General features: G+C 44.6%; 1 protein-coding gene across 3 annotated transcripts in view; it reads right to left on the bottom strand.

Moving 5' to 3' along the window:
* Nucleotides 1-23,351, bottom strand: part of Add2 (adducin 2 (beta)) — a 106,535-nt gene that overhangs the window by 35,678 nt on the left and 47,506 nt on the right. Inside the window, exons 1-4 of one of the 3 annotated variants that reach the window (XM_005385611.2) lie at nt 17,132-17,189; nt 12,780-12,897; nt 6,605-6,821; nt 4,986-5,124 (exon numbers count right to left, since the gene is read on the bottom strand). In XM_005385611.2, coding sequence (XP_005385668.1) covers nt 4,986-5,124; nt 6,605-6,787 — 322 coding nt within the window. In that variant the 5' untranslated portion in view covers nt 6,788-6,821; nt 12,780-12,897; nt 17,132-17,189. Of the gene's footprint in view, nt 1-4,985; nt 5,125-6,604; nt 6,822-12,779; nt 12,898-17,131; nt 17,190-23,351 lie in introns of those variants that run through there. The other 2 variants (XM_013514748.1, XM_005385610.2) reach the window with 2 other exon arrangements.

The following is a 23,351-nucleotide window of genomic DNA, read 5'->3' as shown; positions in this document are numbered from 1 at the left end:
CACAGTGTGATGTATGTCCTGCATCAGACTTGCAGTTTTTTGAAATGATGAGATGGTCTGAAAATGTAAGGGTAGATTAGATGCAATACTGCATATCAAAAGCACTGGCTTTTGGCAAAGCCAAGCAGGTGAGACTAGTGTTGGGAGGGTCTTCAGACCCAGAGTTCTTTGAATTCATCTCTTACAAGAAACTCTGGGGCTCCAGAGATGGCCAAGAGGCCAGAACAGATCTGAAAACATTCACTCCATCACATCCTCTGTGTCAGTCTCAAAGTGAGTCCCTCGACCCTGCCCTGTGGAGCTTCAACTACAAGAATTACCTCACCCACAGGACTTAGGGCCAAGAGACAAGAACAGGAGGACTCTACAGCAATTCTTCACTCTCAGGATCGTAATGTACAAAGTACTTATTCCGACCTGCTTCATGAAAGTTAGGATGGCTGAACGCCATGTGTGGGAAGCAGATCTAACTGGGCCATTTATTCATTTACTGCAGAAAACAAAGAAAAAATATGAAAATTTAACCAAGTGCCCTTAAAGTTAATATTGAAGGGCACCCTAACACCAGCCTTCCTTCTCTTCACTCCCAATGCTAAAGCAAATGGAGCTAGATAGAGAATGACAAATCTGGGCTTGAATGACACTGGGAACTTGCTTTCTCCACATTCCTTACCTTTGATACCATAGACATGTACTCATCAAATTATTTTAAGTACCGCATCACCTTTCTCCCTGACAGATGCTTATTGGTGAAGCAATGAGAATGCTGGTTAGCCCTATGTGTTCCTCGAAAGTAAGAGTATAAGGGTAGAGACATGAAAACAATGACAGAGAATATGATGGATATAGGAAGCAAAGACCAGAGAACCAGCATGGAGACAATCAGTATTGATATAATAAAGGAAAAATTTTCTGATTGAAATAAAGACCTGTGAATACACATTTTAAGGACTTGTTACATTTTAGGGCAAAGAGGTTTAGGAGAAAAATCCACAAGCCTGTAGAAAAAAATCTGGCTACCGACAAAGGAACAAAAATAAGTTGTCTCAGATTTCTCTGTTACAGCCAAATAAGCCAAAAAAGCAGAAACCACTGAAATACCATAAACAGGTAAAAATAAAAGGAAGATCAAAAGTATACCAGACAAATAAAAAGAGACAATAAAAAGAGGTAATAATATTATTAGCAAAGTAGAATTGGGCAAAACAATATTCTCTTGGAAAAAGAAAGCCATTTTGAAAGTCATTTTATATGGATTAAAGGTACAATCTAGAGTGAAATTATAGCAATAATAAACACAAGCTTTGGATAATATTTCATCAAGAAATGTAAAACAGAAATCATCATAAATACAAAGAATAATGAATAAGCCAAACACAGTAGAAGATAGTATAACTTTCATTTTTAAAAACAGTCAAATGATGGGGCTGGGGATTTAGCTCAGTGGCAAAGCGCCTGCCTGGCAAGCTCAAGGTCGTGAGTTTGGTTCCCGGTACCGGAAAAAAACCAAATAAATAAAACAGTCAAATGCAAATGGAAATAGAGATTAAACAGTATGTCCTAGAGATTGTTTATAACTATGTATAATTTAAAGAGAATATTACTTGGCCACAAACAAACTTTTAAAAATTCCCAAAACAGAAATCAAATAAGGTATATTTTCCAAACATAATGCAATAAAGTCTAATATTATTACTAAATCTTTAAAAGAATATGCCTTCAACCATGTAGAAGTAAGAAAATATACTCCCTAGCAGCTCTTAAAAAATAAAATAAATAGGCTTGGGGTGTATCTCAGTGGCAGAGCACCATGTGCAAGGTGCTGGGTTCAATCCTAGCAAATAAGTAAATAAAGGCAAAAATAGCAATTGGAAACTACCCAGAAACTAACAATAAATGAAATAATTGTGTTAAAATTCATAGTCATTCCAAACCTATACTTAGAGAAAATAAAATATTTATTTTATATGAAAATAAATAAAATTTAATTTATTCTAGTTTAGAAAAAATATAAAAACACAGCAAACCAATGAAAAGTTATGGAAAAGAATTAATAAATATAAAAACAAAATTAACAAATTAGAAATTAGGAAAAATAGTAGAACTGATAAGTAAATCCAAGATTTGGCATAAGCGAGAAGATCTCTGAATAAACAAACACCTTAATCCATCAGTAAAGAGAAAAGGGAAGTATACAGGAGCAGGAATAAGAATCATTTCATTCATAGCACAAAATTTAAATGAAGAAAACAAAGTAAATCACTTTAACAATTTTGAAAAATAAAATGAATTATTTCATGTAAAATATACGAGCAAAATTCACTGAAGAAACAGCAAAACACATTTTTTAAAAACTCTAGATGAAACTAAAGAGACAGTGTCAAAGATCTCTAACAATGTTTCAGACTAGATGGTTTTGCAAGTGAGTAATACATTGTCACAAAAGAGATTTCCTATCTTATTTAAATTCCATGAGGGCAAAAAGAAAGGTTGGGATTACCCTAATCCATATTATGAAATTATAGCCTTAATACCAGTATTAGATGAAGACTGCCCCAAAACTGAACTGCAAACCAACCTCGAGTGTGAACATGGACTCCAAAATCCATAACAATATTCTAGCAGATCAAATCTAGAAGAGCATTTTTAAAAGACTGTCAAGACTAGAAATTATTTATTACAGAAATGAGAAAAAACAGCTCAATATTCAGAGTTCTATTACTCTAACTCATCACAACAATTGTTCAAGGAAAGAAAAATCAATAATGCCCAAAATGCATTTTATAACATTTAAAATCTATTTCTGAGAAAGACCTATAATGAACTACAATAAAAAGATATTTCCTCAACATGGTAAAAAATAATTATCTCAGATTCTGTGGTAAAAGAATTTCCATTAAAGCCAGAAACAAGACAAGGGTGATTACTCTCGAATATATTATTAAACATTGTTCTGAAAGTACTAACGGGTGAAATGAGAAAACTGAAAAAAATCGAAGGGCAAATATTGGAATGATGGAGGCAAAAATTACCATTAATTTTCAGATTATATGATTTTCTGTATATAAAAATTTAAGAGAATTTATATAAATATATATACATGTAAATCCAGGAAGAAAATTGAATGGAAAAAGATTTATTTAAAATAACGAAGCTACATAAGGCTTCCTAGATAAATTTAAGACAGTAGCGACTACATAAAAATAACTACCAACCTTTTCTAATGGGCACTAAAGAAGACTTAAATGTCCCTCATTTCTGAAAATATTTAAAATGTACTCATCCAAATATTTTTAAAGTACTTTCCATGTGTTAAATGCCATTCTAAGTGCAGGATGCTATTCTAGGAAACAGTATCAAACGTATACATTTCTCCCATGGAGGTTATATTCTAATATAAGATTATAAATCTATACATTCTCCACTAAATAATTCTCTTCATTTAATACAATCCCAATCAAACTCCCAAAAGGATTCGTTAAGGTAGATGTGGGTGGAGCTTGGCAAATAGTTTTAAAATTATTTTAAAGAACAAACTTGTACAAACATTCAAGGATAATTATCAAATGGACAAGTAATTAATCATATTTGTCCCATCAGATAATAAAACATGGGGAAGGTGCCTTTGAGCATGCATTAAAAAAACAGAACCCCCCCAAAATAATAATAGATTCAACTACTTGGAAATGAAAGAGCTCTACAAGGTGGAAAGGGAAAAAAAGCACACTGTGAGAAAAACAGCAAAGGAAAATTAGAAAAATAATTGCAATATATTGGAAATATAATAGGGAAATAGTGTTAATTTATAAAGATTTGAAAATCCATAAGAAAAATATAGTAACAGGAAAATTGGCACAGGATGTGAACAAGCAATTTACTACAAAAGAGAATCATGTCCAATATGTACATAAGCATGTGTAATACATCCAATCTCATTAGTAATAAAATAAATGAATATTAAAATTCAAATACCTAATAAAAAATAAAAACTGCAAAAAGTAAAACAAAATAAAACTATTTATAGCCTGTAAAACCAGAGGATAAGACACATTGTAGTATACACTACACATCAGGGTAGAGGAATGGGTACTGTCAGTGCTGGGGATGTAAATTCGTTCCATCTTTCTCTAGGATGGAGAAAGAACCTAACTAGCCATTATACATAAAAGTCTTTTAAATATGATCCAGCACTTCTACTTTTTGTAATTTATCTTAAGAAAACAGTAATGGATAAAGTCATAGATTTATTTAACAGGATATTTACTGCCTTGTTCATAATAGCAAAAAGTTGAAAACAATCTAAAAGTCCACTAATGAGAAATTGATTAATAGCATTTATCCACTAAAGATTAAATTGTAGAATCATATTTTATTAGGTGAAAAACTAGTTAACATGTTACTAAAATTATATGTATAATGTGATTATATTGTTTTTGCATAATCTATATACTTTAGGAGAAAAGGGTTGAAAGGATATATGCCAAAATATTGATAATAATAATTTCCAGGTTTTAAGAACCCTGATTATTTTCCTAGTTTTCAACCATCACCCTATGTCAATCATGCTGAGCAGCAGCGTTTTTGATGTTTGTTTTAAGGTATCTGTTGTGAGCAGAACTTTACAGCCTAGGAAAGTAGACTCATGCACAGCCCTGGATCTTCTTGGAGCTCATCTGTGGAGCCAAGCTGGCCTATCCAGTGGGGCATGGAGACACTGGTTTCCATGGCCTTTTTTCATCCCCTGAAGTCACCTCCACTCCTCCCATTCCTGGCATCGTGGATAATTCTTCTGTGGGTCTTTAATTTGCTGCAACATCAAAAGCAGAGCCAGCCACCTCCCTGGCTTCTGCTGAGTTCCCCCAGGCCTGCTAATGAAACTGCACACTTGCACTGTCACCTGGCAACCAGCTTCTCCCTGCTCCTCCCTCTCCTCCTCACCCCACCCATCTTCCTCACTCCTGGCAGCTCCCCAGACACCCACTTACTCATGGAAGATGTTGGGAAGACTGCGTGGGAGGTGCTGGCCATGAAGTCCGCAATCTGCCGCAAGGCCCAGATGTTGGAGGAGTTGTTGCCCTTCTTCATCTGCTCCTGGATAAGGCCTTCCAGCTCCTCCCTGAAAGACTGAAGCAGGCCCAGAGGTGCTGGTCCCCCCAGAGCATCTCACACAGGAAACTGAGAAACTCACAGCTGCTGAATGATGAGCCCTCCCAAGTGTCTGCCCCCAGCCCTGGGTCAGCTAGCCCAGGCCATTCTTGGGCTTCCTGGACCCCAGATTCAACTCCACTCCAAGGACCTCAGGAGCCTTCCCAGACTGCTGGGTGGGGAGCTAAGAGGTGGTGCTGGGAATGAGTCCTTGTATTCTTTGTCCTGGGGCTAGTAATCTAGGTCCCAGGTCTTTCCTGTGTCCACAAAATGGGCAAGACATGCAGGACTTCACTTTAGTAATTGAGGGCATGTTTAAAAGCAGAACTGAGTGAGAAAGCGTGCCTCCTTCCCTCTGCATCTGCATGCCTATGGCTCTTCTGGGCCTCAGCTTCCTAGTGTGCTTGATAAAGGGGTAGCAGGAAAGGTGGAAGGATCTGATAATCCCTGAAGTGGCTCCCACTTTTGATGCCCTTTTGAAGCCTAGCTTTTCTGAGCACCAGGGCATAAACTGGGCATCTTACCCACCAGGTGGCAGCAGGAAACACCTGAAGGAAATAGGGAGCTGCTTAATCCTATAAAAAGGTCAGAAGAAGCAGGATTCCTGCAGTCCCCACCTCCCGCCTGGGGTCCCTGAACCTAGGCTGGTGCTATCTAACCCTGCCACCCCTTCCATCCACACTCTGGGGATCTTCCCAGGGACTCCTCACCCCAATGCTCTTAGCACCTGCTATCCTCTAGGCTCCCATAGTGGTACGATGCCAAGACCTCAGACTCACTCCTTCTCTCAGCCAGGGTGGCACACAGCTCACAGTGGTGTCCTGCCTCCCTGAAGCCGGGGACAGCCGGGTAGGTGGGTGGGCATCACAAGAGTGAAGCAAAGCTGAGCCTGTGGTCCTGAGCCTATCCTGCTAAGTACTGGGCGACCGCAGCCCTGTCCCTAGAGTCCCTTAGCATCACGTGCTGTTCCCGAAGCCCCAAGCTCTACTGCCCACACTCCCCTTGCTTCCCGGCACACAGTTCTTCCTCCCCACCCAAGCGCCCGCAGCACCTCCACTTCTGGGCCCTCCCCAACCTGCCCCACGCGTTCAAGCCTCATTCGCGCCACAGTGAGTTCAGTAAAGGGAGCCCCCAAGTCCTCTCTGTAGTGCCCTCTGCTCTGGCGAGGGACAGAAGACTGGAAACTGAGGACTTCAGGGGCAAAGGGCTCTGAGGCGGGTCCCCTGTCCCTCTCCCGCTTTCTGAACCAAGCTGTCGGCACACACCCCGCTTTTGCCATCCACTAGTGACCAGGAAGACAAACACCACAAGGCAGTGGTGCCTAAACTGCCCCGACCCTGAGCAGAGAAGGGGAGCGAGGTCTTTTGGAGTCCCTAGAAGCGGCCCGCCCTTCGCTCCCCGCCCCGCCCCGCTCCCTCCTTTGCCGACCCCAGCCTGGAGCTGGGTGCGACCCACTCACGGGGCTCTGCAGGATCATGGTGACGCGCTTCTTCTGCTCCATCAGGTTGAAGTCCTGCCGCAGGTCGGCAGCCCGGTTGCGAAGGCGCAGGTACTCCGGATCCTCCTCAGAGAAGCGGTCAAAGTAGGGCTGCCCCTGGGGGGGCGGCGGGGAGGCGGCCTCGGGGACTGTCTCTTCACTCATTTTCCTGTTAGGGCTGCGATCGGCTCCTAGAACCCTGCGGAGGAGGGACAGGGTGGGACAGGGCTGGTAAAGCGGGAAGGTGGGGTGCTGTGGTTATGCAGCAGGACCGATAGGGGGCGCTGTGATATGTCAGGCCCCGCGAAAACACGGGCCAGGCTTAAGTGGTCACACTGGGGTTGCAGTGGAGTGTCCCAGTGGAAGCATGACCTGCGAAACTTTTTGAGCATTTCTGTGATGCATACTTACATAGTGGAAGCTATTTAGTGAGAGTCAGTATTTCATCTAAGTGGCAGGTGGGATAAGTCACTTGCTTAGCATGTCCCAGTCCCTGGATTATAGTCCCAGCATGGCTACATAAGTGTAAATAGATAAATATATAAATAAATGTAAACCCACCTGTAAGCATCCTCAAAAAATGTGGTGAGGAAATTTGCAAACAAGCATCTCTACTAAAACGTGGGAAACACTTTGCTCAGTGCTCTGGCCCAGGGAAAGGAACCATTGGTGAATCTGTTTTTTGTAAAGCGTGGCTTCATGCAGAATCAAACTCTTACCAAGCTTAAAAAGAACTATGCAATTTATATCAGAAAAAAAAATGTAATTTTTCCCAAACCCCATTAAATGTATCCTGAGAAACAAAGAATTAATACTGTGTGAAGGGAGCCAGGTGGCCAGGTGCCCACAGCCCCACACACTGAGGCCTGAGCTGTGCGGTGAAGACCATCAAACCACATCTTTCTTCTCCTTAAGCATGCTTGTTTAAATGCATGAATGGAGAACAAGAGGATGTCTTCTGTTGCTATACTGGAGCTCTTCTGAGGAGTCAGGCTGCAATTTCAGCCTTCACTTCCCGGCGGTGGGACTTTGGCTAAGCCAGTCTCCCTTCATGTGTCAGCTCTACCAGCCCTTAAGACTGTGGTATGCACCTTCACTGCCCTGTGCTTTATCTTGTTGCCTGTTGGCTGATTCCCTTCCCAACAAATGAAGATATGAACTCTGAGTGAACCATAGTTAGCTTTTGAACATAAGGAGAAAGAAGAATATTAAAAGGGCTTGGGACTCTGGGCTCTCAGCCCTCTGCTCCTCCTTGGCCCCCCATTGCATGAGGAGAGGGATTGCCATTATATTCTCTGGGAGAATGCTCCTGACCTCCCAGGTCCTGCTCTGCACTTGACCTTTGGCTGACCAGTCCCAGACCCCTCCAGTCTTGTTTCAGCAGTCCCATGTGCCTCAGCCTTAACTTTCATTCCAGCCTCATTACGAAGGAGTAGGGAACATTCTCCTTGTCCCTGAGCTGCCTGTGACCACTTCTTCCATCCCATCAGGACTCCATCCTCTACCCTTACAGTCTCTGGGCGGTGTGAGTGGAGGATAATACCATGGACTCCCCCAGAGAAGACATGTAGGAGTCCATTCTATCAACCTAGAATACCCAACTGGCCTGTTGTGGTTGCTGTCTGCATGCTTCTTTTCAGGGAAATGTGAATAGCAAATTCAAGACAAGGCACATGGACAGAGTCCCTCAAGGGTTTCATGATGGCCTGAACCCATGCCAAGAACACTGCTTCTCAACCTTGGTTACACATTGCCATCACCAGGGGAACTTTAAACTACTGATGTCAGAGATTCTAATGTAATTAGTCTAGAGAGTGACAAGGAGATGAGGATTTTTTAAAATTCCCTGGGTGATTCTAAAGAGCAACCAGAGTCAAAATGTTACAGGCTACATGTTAATGGTTGTGACATATAATATAACAACCATTCCAGAAGATGGCTATTTCTAGCAAGCCAAAAAAGATGGCATGAAACCACAAGTTCCTAAACTCATGTCATGTCATGCCACTTCCCATACCTGTCCAGGCCTCTCAAACCACCTCCTGCCATGATACATTGGGCCTGGGTTCCATATGCCACCATGATCTGCTTCTACAGGGCCAGCAAACGTAGCCTCTATTCTTAGCTCTTTCATTAATTTGTCATCTCCTTATGAAAGCCCTTAGCACATCTCCCCGAAACAACACCACCCTTATCAGTCGTGTTGATGAGATATTTAGCAACAAGAGATGGGTAAGTGACTAGGAGTAGAGGAGGAGTCTTCTGGGAGAGGTAACCCCTCAAAAAGTTCTCTAAAGGAGCTCTTAAAATAGAGTTGGCAGTTTGATAGAACAACTGCAGGCTGTACTTAGAAACATTTAAATTCAGACTCTTTGTCTTCATCTAAATGGAGAAAGCGATTAGATCTGTTAGGGATGTTTCTGGTAGAATTTGCTTGGGCTAGAAGAAGTGAGAGGCCTGAAATCTTGCCTCAGTTCTGTCATTTGTTACCTGCTTGAGCTTGGGTAAGTCATTTCTTTTCTCTGAGTCTTACTTTGTACATCTCTAAGTGAGAGAGTGACAAGAAAGACCTCTGGGGCAGCCTTCTAGCTCTGATGCTACACAGTTCATCTAAGCTGGAGACAGATCCATGTAGAAAAGGCAGAGGGTGGAGGATGTGAGTTTCCCAGCAAGGACCTACCTCCTTCCCCTGGGGCCTGTTCCTCATGCCAGGTGCTAAAAGAGAAACACCTGCCAAGAACATACATGAGCAGCCGACAGTGGCCTGTGGCCTCAAGTCAATCCCGTGAGCTTGGAATCAGCTAAGGATACTTTGCCTCCATTATGCTCCCACCCAGCCTCATTCCTGGACCTGGAGAGTAAGAAGAGACTGCAAGGTCAAATACAAGGGCAATGTACCACAGCCGTGCAGACGTGCGGTCACCACCCAGATTGTTCTGGCAGGCAGAGCCGCGAATCAAAATCCTCCCTCTGCATCACCCCACTCAGCCCACCACTGCTCAGTTCAGTGACTCATCATGGAAAATAATTCTCTATGGCACTTTCTATCTCCTGAACCTTGGATATTATTTTTAAAATAGCAACAAGCAACCTTCCCTCCCCAATGAATACACTGGATGTGAGCACGGGGATGTGTTCCTTCCAAGCCCACCAGCTACCAAACTCTCAGCTTCTCTGGAATAGGGATTGTTTGGGCCAGCACAGCCTGGTACTGAGCCTTCCTAGCCTCAGTCCTGTCCATCCAGCAGGAAAAGGTGGTCTTCTTCCCTTTGGTGTACAGTGGCTACACTTCCCAGGTAGCAGCTCACTCCTCCCTGAAACATGAGGAACCAAGAAGTCCTGAGCCTGAGGGAGAGGAGCCCATGCTACTATGCCCCTGATCCCCTGCCCTGCTTAGATCCTAACCTCACAGGGCAGTTCCTGAGGTGCTCCTGTGGAGATGGTGTAAGGTGGGGACACTGACTCCATCAGCAGGACAACAGGGGCCAGGGCAGAGCCTTTGGCTTTGTGAACCAGACGCATTCTTTTGTGATCCTTCCTTCTCTTCCCACAATGGATCAAGGGATCCACAAAGGATTAAAGTTATGTACAGACAGCTTAATGGTCAAAGGCACAGACTCTGGAACAAGCATTACCTGGGTTCAGATCTCAGCTATGCCCATTATTAGCTGTGTAACCTTGGGCTGGTTAACCTAACTGTTCCTCAGCTTCCTCATATTGCATAGGGATGATAATCACTTCAAAAGGTGGCTGTAAGAACTATCAGAGTGAATGTATGAGAAGTACTTAAAACAGGGCCTGGAGTGCAGCAAGTGCTGGCCCATGCTAGGTGTCATTTAGGGGCCAGAATCATTTTAGCATTAGGAACTTGGGTAATGAGAGACTTGTGAGTCAGTGGTAAACAGGTGTACACTAAATAACTGTAATTATGTACTTTAGTCCAAAAACTAACTCAGTCATGAGCTATGCTAACAAAAGGAGAACAACTAGGAAAACACGAGGAGAATGCCTTGTTTTCTGATAATAAGAACATGTCAACCTGGAGATGACAAGAAAGAGGCTAAGCAGGAGGAAGAACACCAGAGGCCAGTGTCTGCTAGGACAGGTGTGATGGGAAAGAAAGAATTAACTGGTTTTGTCCCCAGTTCCTGGCACAGAGCTTCAAAGACCCTTAGGATGTTTTCAATGTCTAAAAGATAGCAAGAATATCTTTTGTTATTCATAATGAGCCCCTTTCAACCCAACCTGAGTTTATGCTAATAAGGTGTCTCGAGTGGGCCCTAAGATAATTTCAAGGAAGAGTCTGATCAGAAAGACCAAGTGCATGATTAGAAGGTTGGAGCTTCAGTCCAAGGAGGGAGAGGGGCTGGAGGCTGAGTTCAATTAAAGGGTGTAATGGTTGATACACTGTGTTAACATGAGAAGTTTAGAAGCTTAACTAAGTAACTCAACAGTTCTATATCCTAGGATGTAGAGGACACATCCTAGGGCAGCTATTTACATGTTGTAATAGTTGATTTATTGTGTCATTTTTGTGCATGTGTGCTGAGGAACCAAACTCAGGACCTTGTCGCTTGCCAGGCAGGCATTGTACCCCTGAGCTATATCCCCTTCCCCTCACTGTGTCAATCTGAGAAGTTTAGAAGTTTAACTAAGTGACCTGGCAGAGGGCCAGAGTCCTCACTTGGTAAACATCCTAAGCCTATGCAAAAGTAGGGCGTGGAGATGGTGTGAGTGCTACCTGCCTTAGGGTGGGTAGCCTGCTTACAATATAAAGGAGGAAAAGAGGCTTGCTTCCCACCCTTTTTGCTCTTATTGCTTTGCTGTCTTCCTCAATGCTGAATTGTTGCCCCACTGCCACTCTGCTGTGGAGCCAGCTGATTATAGACTGAAATCTGTATAAACTGTGAGCTATATAAACCTTTCCTTCCTTAACTTTGGGTGTTGGATACTTTGTCCCGGCAACAAGAGAAAAGTAACTAAGACAAAGGGCAGATGATTTAATCAACTGTGCTTTTGATAAAATAAGCCCCCTGTCTAGAAAAACAAAAACCAAAAACTCTGGATGCTCAAGCTTTGGGGAGTTTCCTGATTGTGAACACACCAATGTTGGGAGAGTGATGAACCCAGATACCATGAGGAGAGGGCACAGAGATCTGTGTGTTCCCACTCCCACCCAGACTCTGCCCTGTAGAGTTTTGCATTTACTGCTTCTGACTTAGAGTTTTATAGTAAAACTATGATTGCAAGTACAGAAATTTTAGTATCTTCTCAGGGCCATTCTAGTGAGTTGTGGAACCTGAAGAGGAGCCAAGGAATCCCTAAACTTAAGCCAGGGTAGACAGAAGTGCAAGTGGTCTGGGATGCTCTATGTGGCTGATGTCTGAAGTGGGAGCAGTCTTGTTGGTGACCTTGTCCTTTAACTTGTGGTCGTTAATTAGTGGATCATTTAACTCAGACATACAGTTATTCAATTGAATTGAATTGTCAGACAACCAAATGGTGACAGAATAGCACCCAGCAACTTCTGTTCATGATTTCTTTTCATTCCCAGGACCACTCTATGGCAGTTGTTGTTGTCCAAGTTTTTCACATAAAGGAACTGAACCTCAGTTCCTATTAACTAACCTGCCCCAAGATCACACATACGACAATGGATTCACCCAGGACTGTCTGTGGTCCCAGATCCTCACCTTTCCACTCCATTTTATTGTCCCCAAATATCAGTTGGGCTGTCTTATAGGAGAGAAGACTGGCTGATTCCCTAGACTCTCAAGGACCAGAATTAGGAAGCCAGGTGGTCACTGCAGACAGGTGGATTTTCCTGAGGGTGTAAAGAATGTTCTGACAGCAGGAGCAGCTCAGTAACAGGAAGATGGGACAGCTGCCTTATCATGCAGTGAGTTCTCTCCTGGAGTCACAGTGCTGCCGACTGCAGAGCGGCTTCTGCTTTCGTTGGGGATGGGACAGGGATGTAGGGGTGGGGTCTAGCAACTAGGACCTCCAAGGTCTGGCAAATTCTCTTGCAGCTCTTGAGTGAGCAAGATGGGGAGAGTTCAGGACAATGACCTGAGTGTCTGGGAGCTCATCTTTGTTGGATGGGCCCATTGCAAAGCATGCATCACCTCCATCACCTCTAAAAGCCAAGACCACTTACCCAGAGGCTACCCCAGGCTCTTTGAAGGGTCTGTCCTCTCAGCGCTGGATCTGCACCCTGCACTCCACTCTCAGGGCTGCCAGCTGCTTCTACACAACCTCAGCCATCCAGGTGGAAACTGGGAAATGAAACACACACACAGCAAACATCAGGATGTTGCTTGCAGCACTGTGACCCTTCTCGACCTGATTATTTTGTAAACTGTTGGGAAAATCTTAAAAGTGAAGTTCAAGTAATTCTTTTTAATTTTGAAAAACAACTTATATCTATAAAAAGGAAAAGAAACCATTGTCATCTTTACAATTGGGATGAAAATTCCTTTTCAGCAGGGAACTCGAAGATCCCTCTGCAGAATGAGGGCTGGTGACGTCTCAGACAGAGAAGGCTGCTCTGTGGCGGAAGGAGCAGAATGTGGGATTCCTGTCAGAGCCCAAGGCTAAGATCCCTTCCTGGGATCCCTCCCCAAAACACTTCACTGCCAGCTACAAAACTCATAGACAGTGCAGCCCCAAAGGCAGAAATAGCCTGAAAAAGATCACACCCTAGGCAAGGTGGAGAGCCTCAGATTCACATGGGCCATGAATTAGTGAATTCAAAACCACTTCACCTAGAATTCAAGGGAAGAAAGCCCCCAAGTTAGTGCCTGGATAAAAGGTCATAGAGTACTCTGGAAAAAGGAATGTCATGCTGTTATGCTCTTACAAATATGGGCAATTCACCTCCCTAAAAATCCTGGAGAGTAAGGTCTTCAAAAGATTAATCATCAGAGTGGTTAAGCACACATACAGGAGTGATAGTCTTCCAGAGGTGTAGGGCTGTCTGACTCAGGACTGGCAGCATTGCTGACTAGCCCTGTGCCCCCTGCCATAGCTTTGGCTCAGTTTATCTCCATCCCTGACCTGATAACCACTCCTAATAGAACGACCCAGGAAGAACTGTCCCACCCCTGAGGGACAAGACCTATGGACTTAGAAGGTGTGATATGCCTGGGAGAGACCTGGACAGCTACACGTCACTAAGGTACAGCCTCATCCTCAACCCAGCAGGCCTGGGGCTGAGCGTATCAGTTCCTGGAGGTCCCAGATGCACTAAAAGTTGCTTCCAGGAGCAAGGCGCTGTGGTTGGCATGTTTAGCACTATCTGCATCCCTCTCCAGCGGTTTTGTTTTTGCCTAGAACAAACTCACAGCCACCACTTGATGTTGCTTCTGTCCAGTGCCCACCAACACAGGAGCCTTCTTTCCCTTTCAGGGCTGACTGACTGCAGTGACAGATCCCACTGCCCTCCCTGAGACCAGTCCTGCACCTAGGTAAGTTGTATTACTTCAAGCACCAGCTTCCTCCTCCAAGCACCAGCATCCAGCCACAGAGGGGCCTGGGACTATAATCAACTAAGATTTGAATTGTTAGAGCCTAAGCTTTTTTTCTTTTTTTGGAGACAGGTTCTCGCTTTGTAGTTCAGGATGGCCTTGAAATCACTATGCAGCCCTGGTTAGTCTCGAACTCACAGCAATCCTCCTGCTTCAGCTTCCTGAGTGTTGGGATCACAGGCACGCACCACCACGTCGGGCAAGAACCTAAGCTGTTTCTTGTGTTGCAATAGCAGAATTTACCCTTTGTCTCCAGAAGTGACATGTGCCATTCATTTAGGAAGGCAGATATGTGTCTCCTAGATGAACAAAATAGTACCATGAAGAAAATAACTCCCATCTCGGTCTCTATCAGTGTTGAAATTCCACTGTGAGGGCTCCATTCCTTGTGTTATGGTGTTATCCAGATTGAAATGAAGACACCCCTGAGAAGTAGTGGGGGCAAAGGTGTTATTACCTGTAAACCAAGGCAGCAAACAGCCAAATATCTGATTGCAGAGTCAGGCTGAGCTGAGCCAGGACAGGCATCAGCAAGTTTTAATGACAGAAATGGAAGAGAGACAGGCCCTATGCCAGGGCTACCCAAGAGGACCCCGGCACTTGGACAGGGCTGGTGCTCTGGAGACTTTGGATGACCTTGGCCTGGGAGAACCTGAAGAGCCCTGGCTAGTGGCAGCAGCTAGCCCAGCATAACCCCAGCATGTGCCTTGAGAACCACCTGCAGGCCTTGGCAGAGCTGAGAAGCAAGGTGCAGTGTGAGCCGTGGTGAGAAAAGGATCCTGGGTAGTTCAGAAAGCACCAGGCACATGGCACCTCATGACCACCTGCTCTCAGGGCGCTGTCAGCGTGTGCTGTGAGGTGGAAAGAGTCAGACAGTGGATTCTAGTCCTTGGCCACCCACTAGACTATGAAGCGTTTCCCACCTGCATATCCCACAGCCATCTTAAAATCAACTTATGAAACAAACCATCACTCCCACCAACCCCATACCATAGCCTCCCTCTTTGCAGCCAGCCCTACCAACCAGTCACCACCATGCCACTAGCCCCCCGTCATCCTGAGAAAGCAGCCTTGAGTCTTTCCTCCTCCTGTCCTGTGCATCTCTGGTCATCAAAGTCTCTGGTTTTATGTCCTAAAGACTTCCCCACCCAGAATGCCTCAGTAATGCCTCCACCTCTCCTCCTGTCCAACGTTCTCTGGCCCTTGGTCTGTCCTTTCTCCTGCCCCCTACATTTCCCCTTGCCATCCAAGCATCCAAAGAGTTGTTCTAAACCTGCAAATCTGGCCCATATCTGCCGCTGCCCTGCTAACACCCCTGCCCTTCACCAGGGGCAGTTTCCCCACACCTTTTTTTTTTTCAATGCCTTCTCTTCCAGACAAAATTTAGTCAAAGTTAGATTCTATTTCCAAAATAGCAGGTATTCTTTTCACCATTTGCAAATATAAAATTTTAATTCTGAATTTGATTTTTCAAACAAAATGCATGCTACATTAAAAAAAAAATCAAACCCATTAATTGACCAGGGGGCTATGTCTTTCTCTCTGTCCTCCCACCTTCTCCTAGAGATGGCCACACACAGGGTGAGGTCCGAACTCTGAACTGATACCTACAGCCCCATGGGCCTCCCAGCACCCACCCCACCCTCCTGCCTATCATGCTGCAGGACACAGATGCACAAGGGGCCCTGTGTCTGCCAGGAAAGCCCTTCCCTCAGTGGTCCACTCTCCTGGGAGCCTGCCCCGTGCCCCTGTCTCCAGCTGTTATATGGCTTTTACTCCTCTCTTTCCTTCCACTTGCAGCCCCTCAGCAGCAATCTGCTCCCTAACCTCCAAGCAGGTGGGCGCTCATCGTAGGCATTTCTCCTTGTGCTCATTTGCCATAGGGCTGGTGCTGAGGTGGGTGCTGATTAAATGCTGGCTGAACTCAAATGCAACTAATGGAACACTGGGAGTTTGGGCCAGCTTAACAAAGCAGCCCTGGTCAAGGGCTGGGTCGTAGGGGTGAAGGAGGCCTGAGAGAGGCTCACCGTACAGTGTGGGAAGATGGAACCGGAAGCAGCTTGTTTAGGGTAAGGTGCCAGGTGTTCATGGAGACATAGTGGAGGAGCCCTAGTGCCTAAATCACCTCTTCCTAGAAAAAGCATCCTTTTGGTATAGAACCCAATGTTTGGGTCATTCCAGCCACTCTTCTCTTGTATGTTGAAGCAAAACTCCAGCAACCGATTGCAAGTATCAGCCTAACTCCACAATGCAACACCGATCACAAGCGACAGAGAGGGAGGTGGTACACACAGTACACATTGCAGCCTTTGTGGTTCCCCAGTTTTGTCTTGCTCTTTTCTCTCACCTCTGCCCTCCAGGACTTCTTCCCTTCTCCGGCTGAGAACACACATCCCACACACTCTTCTCTGGGTCCTAGAGCTCCCCCTCAGCAGCCCCTGTTGGAGTTCGCATATCTCTGCCCCTCCTCAGCAGATCCCGCACAGAATTCACCCCAGTGAGAGGGCAGTTGGGGAGGCAAGTCAGGAAACATGCTCCTGTTACTGGGCACTTTCCCCCGCCTCACTAAGACCGAGTACACACACGCCTAGAACATGAAATCCCAATTCTATGCTTCACTTCTTGTGGCTGTCAGAAGAATGGAGGGTCTATTAGAGGAGTAACACATGCCCAAGTTGCCGACTCTGCGCTAAAATCTCCCTTAACTCCATACACCCTGAGGAGAGGTGAGTGACTCGTCACTGGTCACTTCAGTGGAGGCCTCTAGATGGCAACAGACAGTTGCATGGCTTGGCATGCAGAGCCCAAAGAGAAAAGACTCAGGAAGCCGTCATCTCCAGCTGCTCATCTCTGCCACAAGCACAGCCCCGTGGTGCCACCAGCCGTACAAAGCCCAGGCCTCGGCCCCCCAGCTTAGCACTGAGGCTCAACAGCACAGCATTTGTTGCAAGCCTCAGGCTTGGAGTCAGAACCCCAAACTCACCAATCCCTGAAAGATGCCCCCAAGTGGGAGAAGAGGTGGACATGCCTGTGCGGTTGCTGCTTTGTGGAATAAGCGGAGGCAGTTGAATGAGAGACACGACCACACCCTGCCTGGTGTGTTCAGATAAAAGGGAAGGCCATGCCTCTGCATCAGTGGATCACAGGGGACACTTATCAGCATCTCCTCATGTGCTTCTGAATTTTCAGAATTCCACATCATGTAGGAACTGCTATAATCATTTAAGACAAAAGTAGTTTAGAAGAAGAAAAGAAGGAGGGAGAAAAGACAGAGGAAGGAGAAAAGTAGTAAAGTCTATCTCCAGAAACGCTATTGGCTGGGGAAAAAAATCCTTTGCTAAATCACTAAATTACCCAGACTGAGCTCAAATTTGCAATCTTCCTGCCTCAGCCTCCTAGAATGCTGGGATTACAGGCATGTGCCACTATACCTAGGTCAGAAAAATCCTTCAATCCCCAATTGCTACAGGCCCAAGCTATACTGGTTTCCTGGCATCCCTCACACATAGTTTTCTAAGGATTTTGTTAGGAAATACAAAGGATTTTCAAAACTTTCCAGCAAACAGCCTCAGACCTGGTAGTTGTAGGCAATTCTTTTTCCATTCTCCACTACCAAGAATTGCATGTTGTGGGAAGAATGGACCCTACACTACTTACTGAGGTAATCAGTCCCATTCCCTCTCGCTGGACATCACAGCTATTCATCAAATATCTCTCAGTGCCCAGGAGTGAGCAAGAACTGGACACAAGAAGGAAGATACATGGAAGGAATGAGACACGGCCCCTGCTTGTTAGAGACTCACAATCATGTTTGCTTACACAAAAAAGATGAATACAAATAAAACATGGGTAGACACATATAAATACACATGCAATCAGCTGTTACAGTCAACACAATACAAGACACTGAAAGCAAAAGGCAAGAGCGATCTGAAATACACTGTGTTCAATGTTTGTTGAATCAGGATACTGGAATCCTGGGGTCCACACTTATGAGAATCAAGATCTTAAGTTAGATCCTGGAAAAAAGACACTATTCAATCAACAAGAGTGGCAAAACCTCAACAGATGTCAGTGTTCTGAGGGCGCTTCTCTACACCCTGTAGGGAAGGATCAGCATCTTGGTTTATCAGGTAGGATAACTAAAGCTTTGGGGAACTGAGTGGCTTGTTCCAGGCCACTTGCTGGTAAAGGACAGAACCTAAATTTGAATGCATCTGGCCCCAGAGTCCATTCTCTTCACACTTTGCCACACTTTCCTCCCCCATTCCTTTAAATGAAGGAAGCGAGTGAACCTAGAGGCCTGGGGAAAGGTGAGGAATGGAAATCTGCAAACGGCCACAACCCAAAGCCCAGGCTTTGTATTCCTGACAAGCCCCAAGGACTCAGGAATCACCTGAAAGGATGATTCTGGCTCCTGCTTCTGTCATATGTGCTCAGAACTGAGCTCTTCCCCCACTCAGAAGGAAATGGGGAGGAGACAAGGGGGAGAATAGACAACTCAAATGTTCATTGACAAGGCAAGCCACCAAGGTTTCAGGTAATAAGGAGGCTGCTGGTCCTCTGTAGGAGGATGGGTGGGCTTCAGTGAGGACAGATGGCAATGGATCACCTACCTATACATACTTCCTTGGCTGCCAGGTCACTTAATGTAGGTAGAGTCCACATCTGAGTCCTGCTTTCTCTGGACTCAAAAACAATTCTTTCATTAAGTACCTGGTATGATCCAGGGCCTGGCTCACCACAAGGGAGCACAATTCCTGTGCTCAAAAGGCCCATGATGGTGGGGAGAGGGTGGCTCATAGAGGGATTGTTACAATACCTGGTGACGGGGGAGGGATAGACAGTGCTCTATAGAAACCTCAGGAAAGCAGCAGGATGATTCCCAACCATAAGGGTACAGCACTGGGCTTTAACCTCCTCTTCAGGTGCCTTTGCCACCAATCACAGAACCATACGGACCTCAAGTCTTAATAAACGGAAAAGAAGGGGGTATTTGGGAAGCCCTGGCGGTGCCGAGGCATGGACGAACTGGCAGGATGGCTAGGCTCAGCCTTCAAATAGTCTCTCCAGTAAAAAGGTCAGCTAGACTTGGAGACCAGGCAGACAAAAGCCCATCAGAAAGGGCATCTAATTGAGTTGACTTTCCTCTGATTCACTGCTCCATACCTCTGGTTGTCACATGGACACTTTTGAGCAGTCACCTTGTCTACCTTTTGTCTTTAGGTAAGACCATACCTAATGCCACTTTGAAAAGTTTCAGTCTGATCAAATTCAATTGTAAAACAATAATTCTTTCATTTGGTCCAATCTGGATGCATTTGTTCTTTAGTAGGAAAGTGACGTATAACCCACTGAATCATGTGGGAGGGCTACTGCCATCCCCCATACCCACTGCCAGCCAAGACATCATGGAAACAGCTATTTTGGACGACGTCCTCTCTGTGGCTAATAGAATAAATTATATTCTAGGACAGAATAGGTAGAAATAAATGCTCCTTTAACATATTGAGGTCAAAATTATTTTGTTGGTTTTGTTTTATTAGCCTTTTGGGGTTTTTTTTTGTTTTTAATTAATTGAGGACAAGAGAAAATTATAAGAACTCTTGGCATCTAGGCCTGCAGGGCTGGGATCTGACACCAAACCTCCCCTCTCCAGACTGAGGAATCTGAAAATTCACAACTCGACAAAGAGTTTGCTGGTTTGAGGGAAATTGGGGAAGAGAGTGAGCAGAGGCAGGAAGAGAAGGTGGTGGGAAGTAGAGGGAATACATTACCAGTGGGAGGATTTAATCGTTCATATGGGGAACTGCTGGCCTCCAGAACATCTACATGGAAACATCCCAAAAGTCTGTGCAATGAAGCTCCAGCTGTCACTGGATGTCAAGAACAAGATGGCAAAAGTAAGCTGTACATGTTGACTTTCCACTCCTCTCCCTGATAGTTCAATAGAGTTTTGGTTTCATCATGAAGATACTAACAACAAAGCTATTTAAGCTTCTGTATATTTTTTAGTGTGTATTTGTATTTGCATGTCTATGTGTCAGAGACAACACCATGCGCTCCTCAAACTCACTTCTTCTCACATGCAGACATCTGTATTTCACAACCCCTTCTCTCTGGATGAGACCATATGAAATGTAGAGTCATGCAATGTAAGCAGAAGAGATGGGCATCACCTGTAGCTTAGGCAATTGCTTTAGTTTAGATCTGGAATGTCCCCCAAAGGCCCGTGGGTAAAGGCCTGGTCATTAGCTGGGCACTACTGGAAGGTGAGAGAGTCTGTAAGAGGTGGGGCTTAGCTGAAGGTTTTAAGACATCGTGCCCTTGAAAGGGATTGTGGGGCACTGATCTCTTCTGCCTTCTCACCCAGCCATGAGTAGATGGATCCTGTCATGGTTTATATCTGGATGTCTCCCCAGTGCCTCATGCACTCAGAGGTAGGGCTTGTGGAAGGTGATAGGATTATGGGAATGCGACAGCTGGCTTAGGAGGTGAGGCTGGTTGGAAGAGGAAGGTTAATGGGGGCCTGGCCTGAAGGGTTTATCTCCCCACCTGGCTCTGCTTCCTGGATGCCGTGACGGAAGCACTCTCCTCCGCCATGACCCTTTGCTGTGCTACCCTGCCTTGGAGCCAGTCAACCACAGACTGAAACAAGAGCCAAAATTAACCTCTCCTCCTTTAAGTTGTGGGTGCCTGGTATTGTGTCTGAGGGATGAGAAAGTGACTAAGCAGGCCCCTTCTGCCATCCACACCTTCCACAATGTCTTGTGCCACCACAGGCCCAAAGCAATGGCCTGGGTCATGGACTGAAAGCTCCCAAACTGTGAACCAAAATAAACATATCCTCTTTTATATTGATTTCTCACAGGTATAGGAACGTCTCACTTCATGAACACTTCTGTTCATGAGTAATTGTTTGCAAACAAAAGCATTTGACCAAATTTTGCTTCCATTCACAAACTCTGCATCAGGAGACAAACATGACCATGGCCATCTTCCCCACATGAACACAAATGCGGCCATCTTCATCTAGAATCGTGGGATAAGTTAAATTCATGAGCCAAGGTACTACTGTATTTGTTACAGTAGCAGAAAGCTGACTAATGCAGCAACTAGAGCAGAGGTGCCTTCTCTATCCTCTCCATCCTCTTTCTCAGTTCTTGCCTCGCTGCTGGATGCAAAGGCTCTGGTGGAAAGCCCCACAAGGGAACACTGCTGCCGCCAAATGGAAGGGAGCACAGGAGCATCTGATTGGAATTCCTGTTACAGCAGGGGGCCTACCCTGAAAAACACACCCACACCTTGCCTTTACCTCAGGATAATCTTCTAACAACTCTCTGGTTACTTAGTCTACCATGTACTTCAGGATCACCAATTACCTATGTGTTGAATCTCTGTCCTCTAAATTTATCATTTTCCTCTCACTAGTTTTATTGACATTTTTCTCACATTCTGACAATTTGTCATTGCTACATTGTTCCACTTCAATGACTTCTTTTCAACAAAGTTAATGTGAAATTAATTCTAATATTTAACATTTCATCTTTTGTGTGTTTTATTTTAGTCTATTCTCTCTTTATGACTATCCTTTTCTATTTCTTAGAAGTTGGGTTTCATTTTAAACCATACTAAAGGTATCAAATAATTTTCTGACACTTTTCTTCTGGTTGCCTTGACAGATTATTGTCAGAGGTAAATGATCCTTTTGAATCTTCCAGATCACTAATTTTCCTCTGAATTGTCTTTTCTCAAAACACTTCTAAATGTTTTTCTTTTACTTTATTCTCAAGGTGAAATCCAGTCATGTTAGATACTCTCTTCAGGGAAAATGGCTTGTGCCAAAAGGTGATGAATTAGAAACCCATGTGTTTTCTGGAAATCTAGTGTGGTAACACATTAGATAACAGTGACTTTTCTGCCTCCAGGAAATTTGTGCACTAATGTAGCTGTAGTAATTACCTTAATGATCAGTTCACTTAAGATTAGAGATATAAAAGGACAAATATCAAAGAAGTCCATCCAGTCTTTTATAGAATACCTAATAAAGTTCAGCCAAACTCATTTTTAGGTGGTAGAGTAATTGGGCTATTAATATCAGACTCAAGGAGATAAATTATTAGGTAAACCGTCAAACCTTAAACTATGACCTTCCAATTTACAGCGTGCTAAGATCTCATAAAACTACTGATAATATATAGGAAGGAGATGGTAAAAAATGAACATCATGAGAACACTTTGGGGCTATCAGACACGGTGACTAAAGTCAGTCTCACTTCTGCAATGCCGCAGGCTTGAAAGAAAAACACAGGAGGTGAGTCACTCACATGAGCAAAGGAAGACTTCTGACGCTGGTCTCGAAGTAAATAAAAGGCATCAAATCAGGCTTCAGTTTGATAGTGAGGAGTAAAAATAAGTAAACACTGGCACCAGCATGCTTCCTCAAGTCTAAGACATTCTGATTGGTGCACCATTATTTAAAATATTATTAAGAAAGACAAACCACTGGTGAGTATAAGCCACTGTTGATGAAAAGACACATCCAAATTTCAGATATATTGAAATCTGGGGGAAATACACATCATAGAATTGACAAAGCATGAGCAGCCAAGTTGAAAGTTAATGTCACCAACTTTGGGACAACTCTTCACACTGTAAGCAGCATGACAGAGCCAAGGGGTGACACAGGAGAGGGTTTAGGCCCTGCACGCTTTCGGAGAGGCCCTCTACATTCTTATCAGCAGACCCGGGTTGTTAGCTGTCAATCTCTGCTTTTGCCCAGTACTGCATCCTAAGATCCAGGGCAACAGCAAACTGATGTGCACAGCTCCCAAATGGGTTTTTGCTCAGTGTAAATTCACGTTCTGCTGGAGAGGCCTCCTATTCCCCCATGAAACAAGCATAATAACCAAAGGCAAGAAGAGACTAGCATGAAAAGGCCAAAGCTAGAAAGAGAAGAACATTTCCAGCCATTGTGGTTTTTATTAGCCCAGTGAATCTGAAATCCAGTTAGTAGATCCATCTCCACTGCGCTCCACGCTTCACTAGCACACAGTAGCGGCTCAAGCACTGAGAGTTCCCATCCTCACTCCTGCCCCTCCAGAAACCTCCAGATCTGCCATTCAGTTCTTCCCTGTATTTTCCCGATATTGGGAATACAGCAGAGAAAGTTAAAAGCCCAGGAAACGTGGCGAATAGTAGCA

The sequence above is a fragment of the Chinchilla lanigera genome, unplaced genomic scaffold (assembly GCF_000276665.1).
Source record: "Chinchilla lanigera isolate Chin_1 unplaced genomic scaffold, ChiLan1.0 scaffold00023, whole genome shotgun sequence".
Taxonomy (NCBI): Eukaryota; Metazoa; Chordata; class Mammalia; order Rodentia; family Chinchillidae; genus Chinchilla; species Chinchilla lanigera.
Note: the sequence above shows the minus strand (reverse complement) of the source record. Positions and strands in the feature narration are given on the sequence as shown.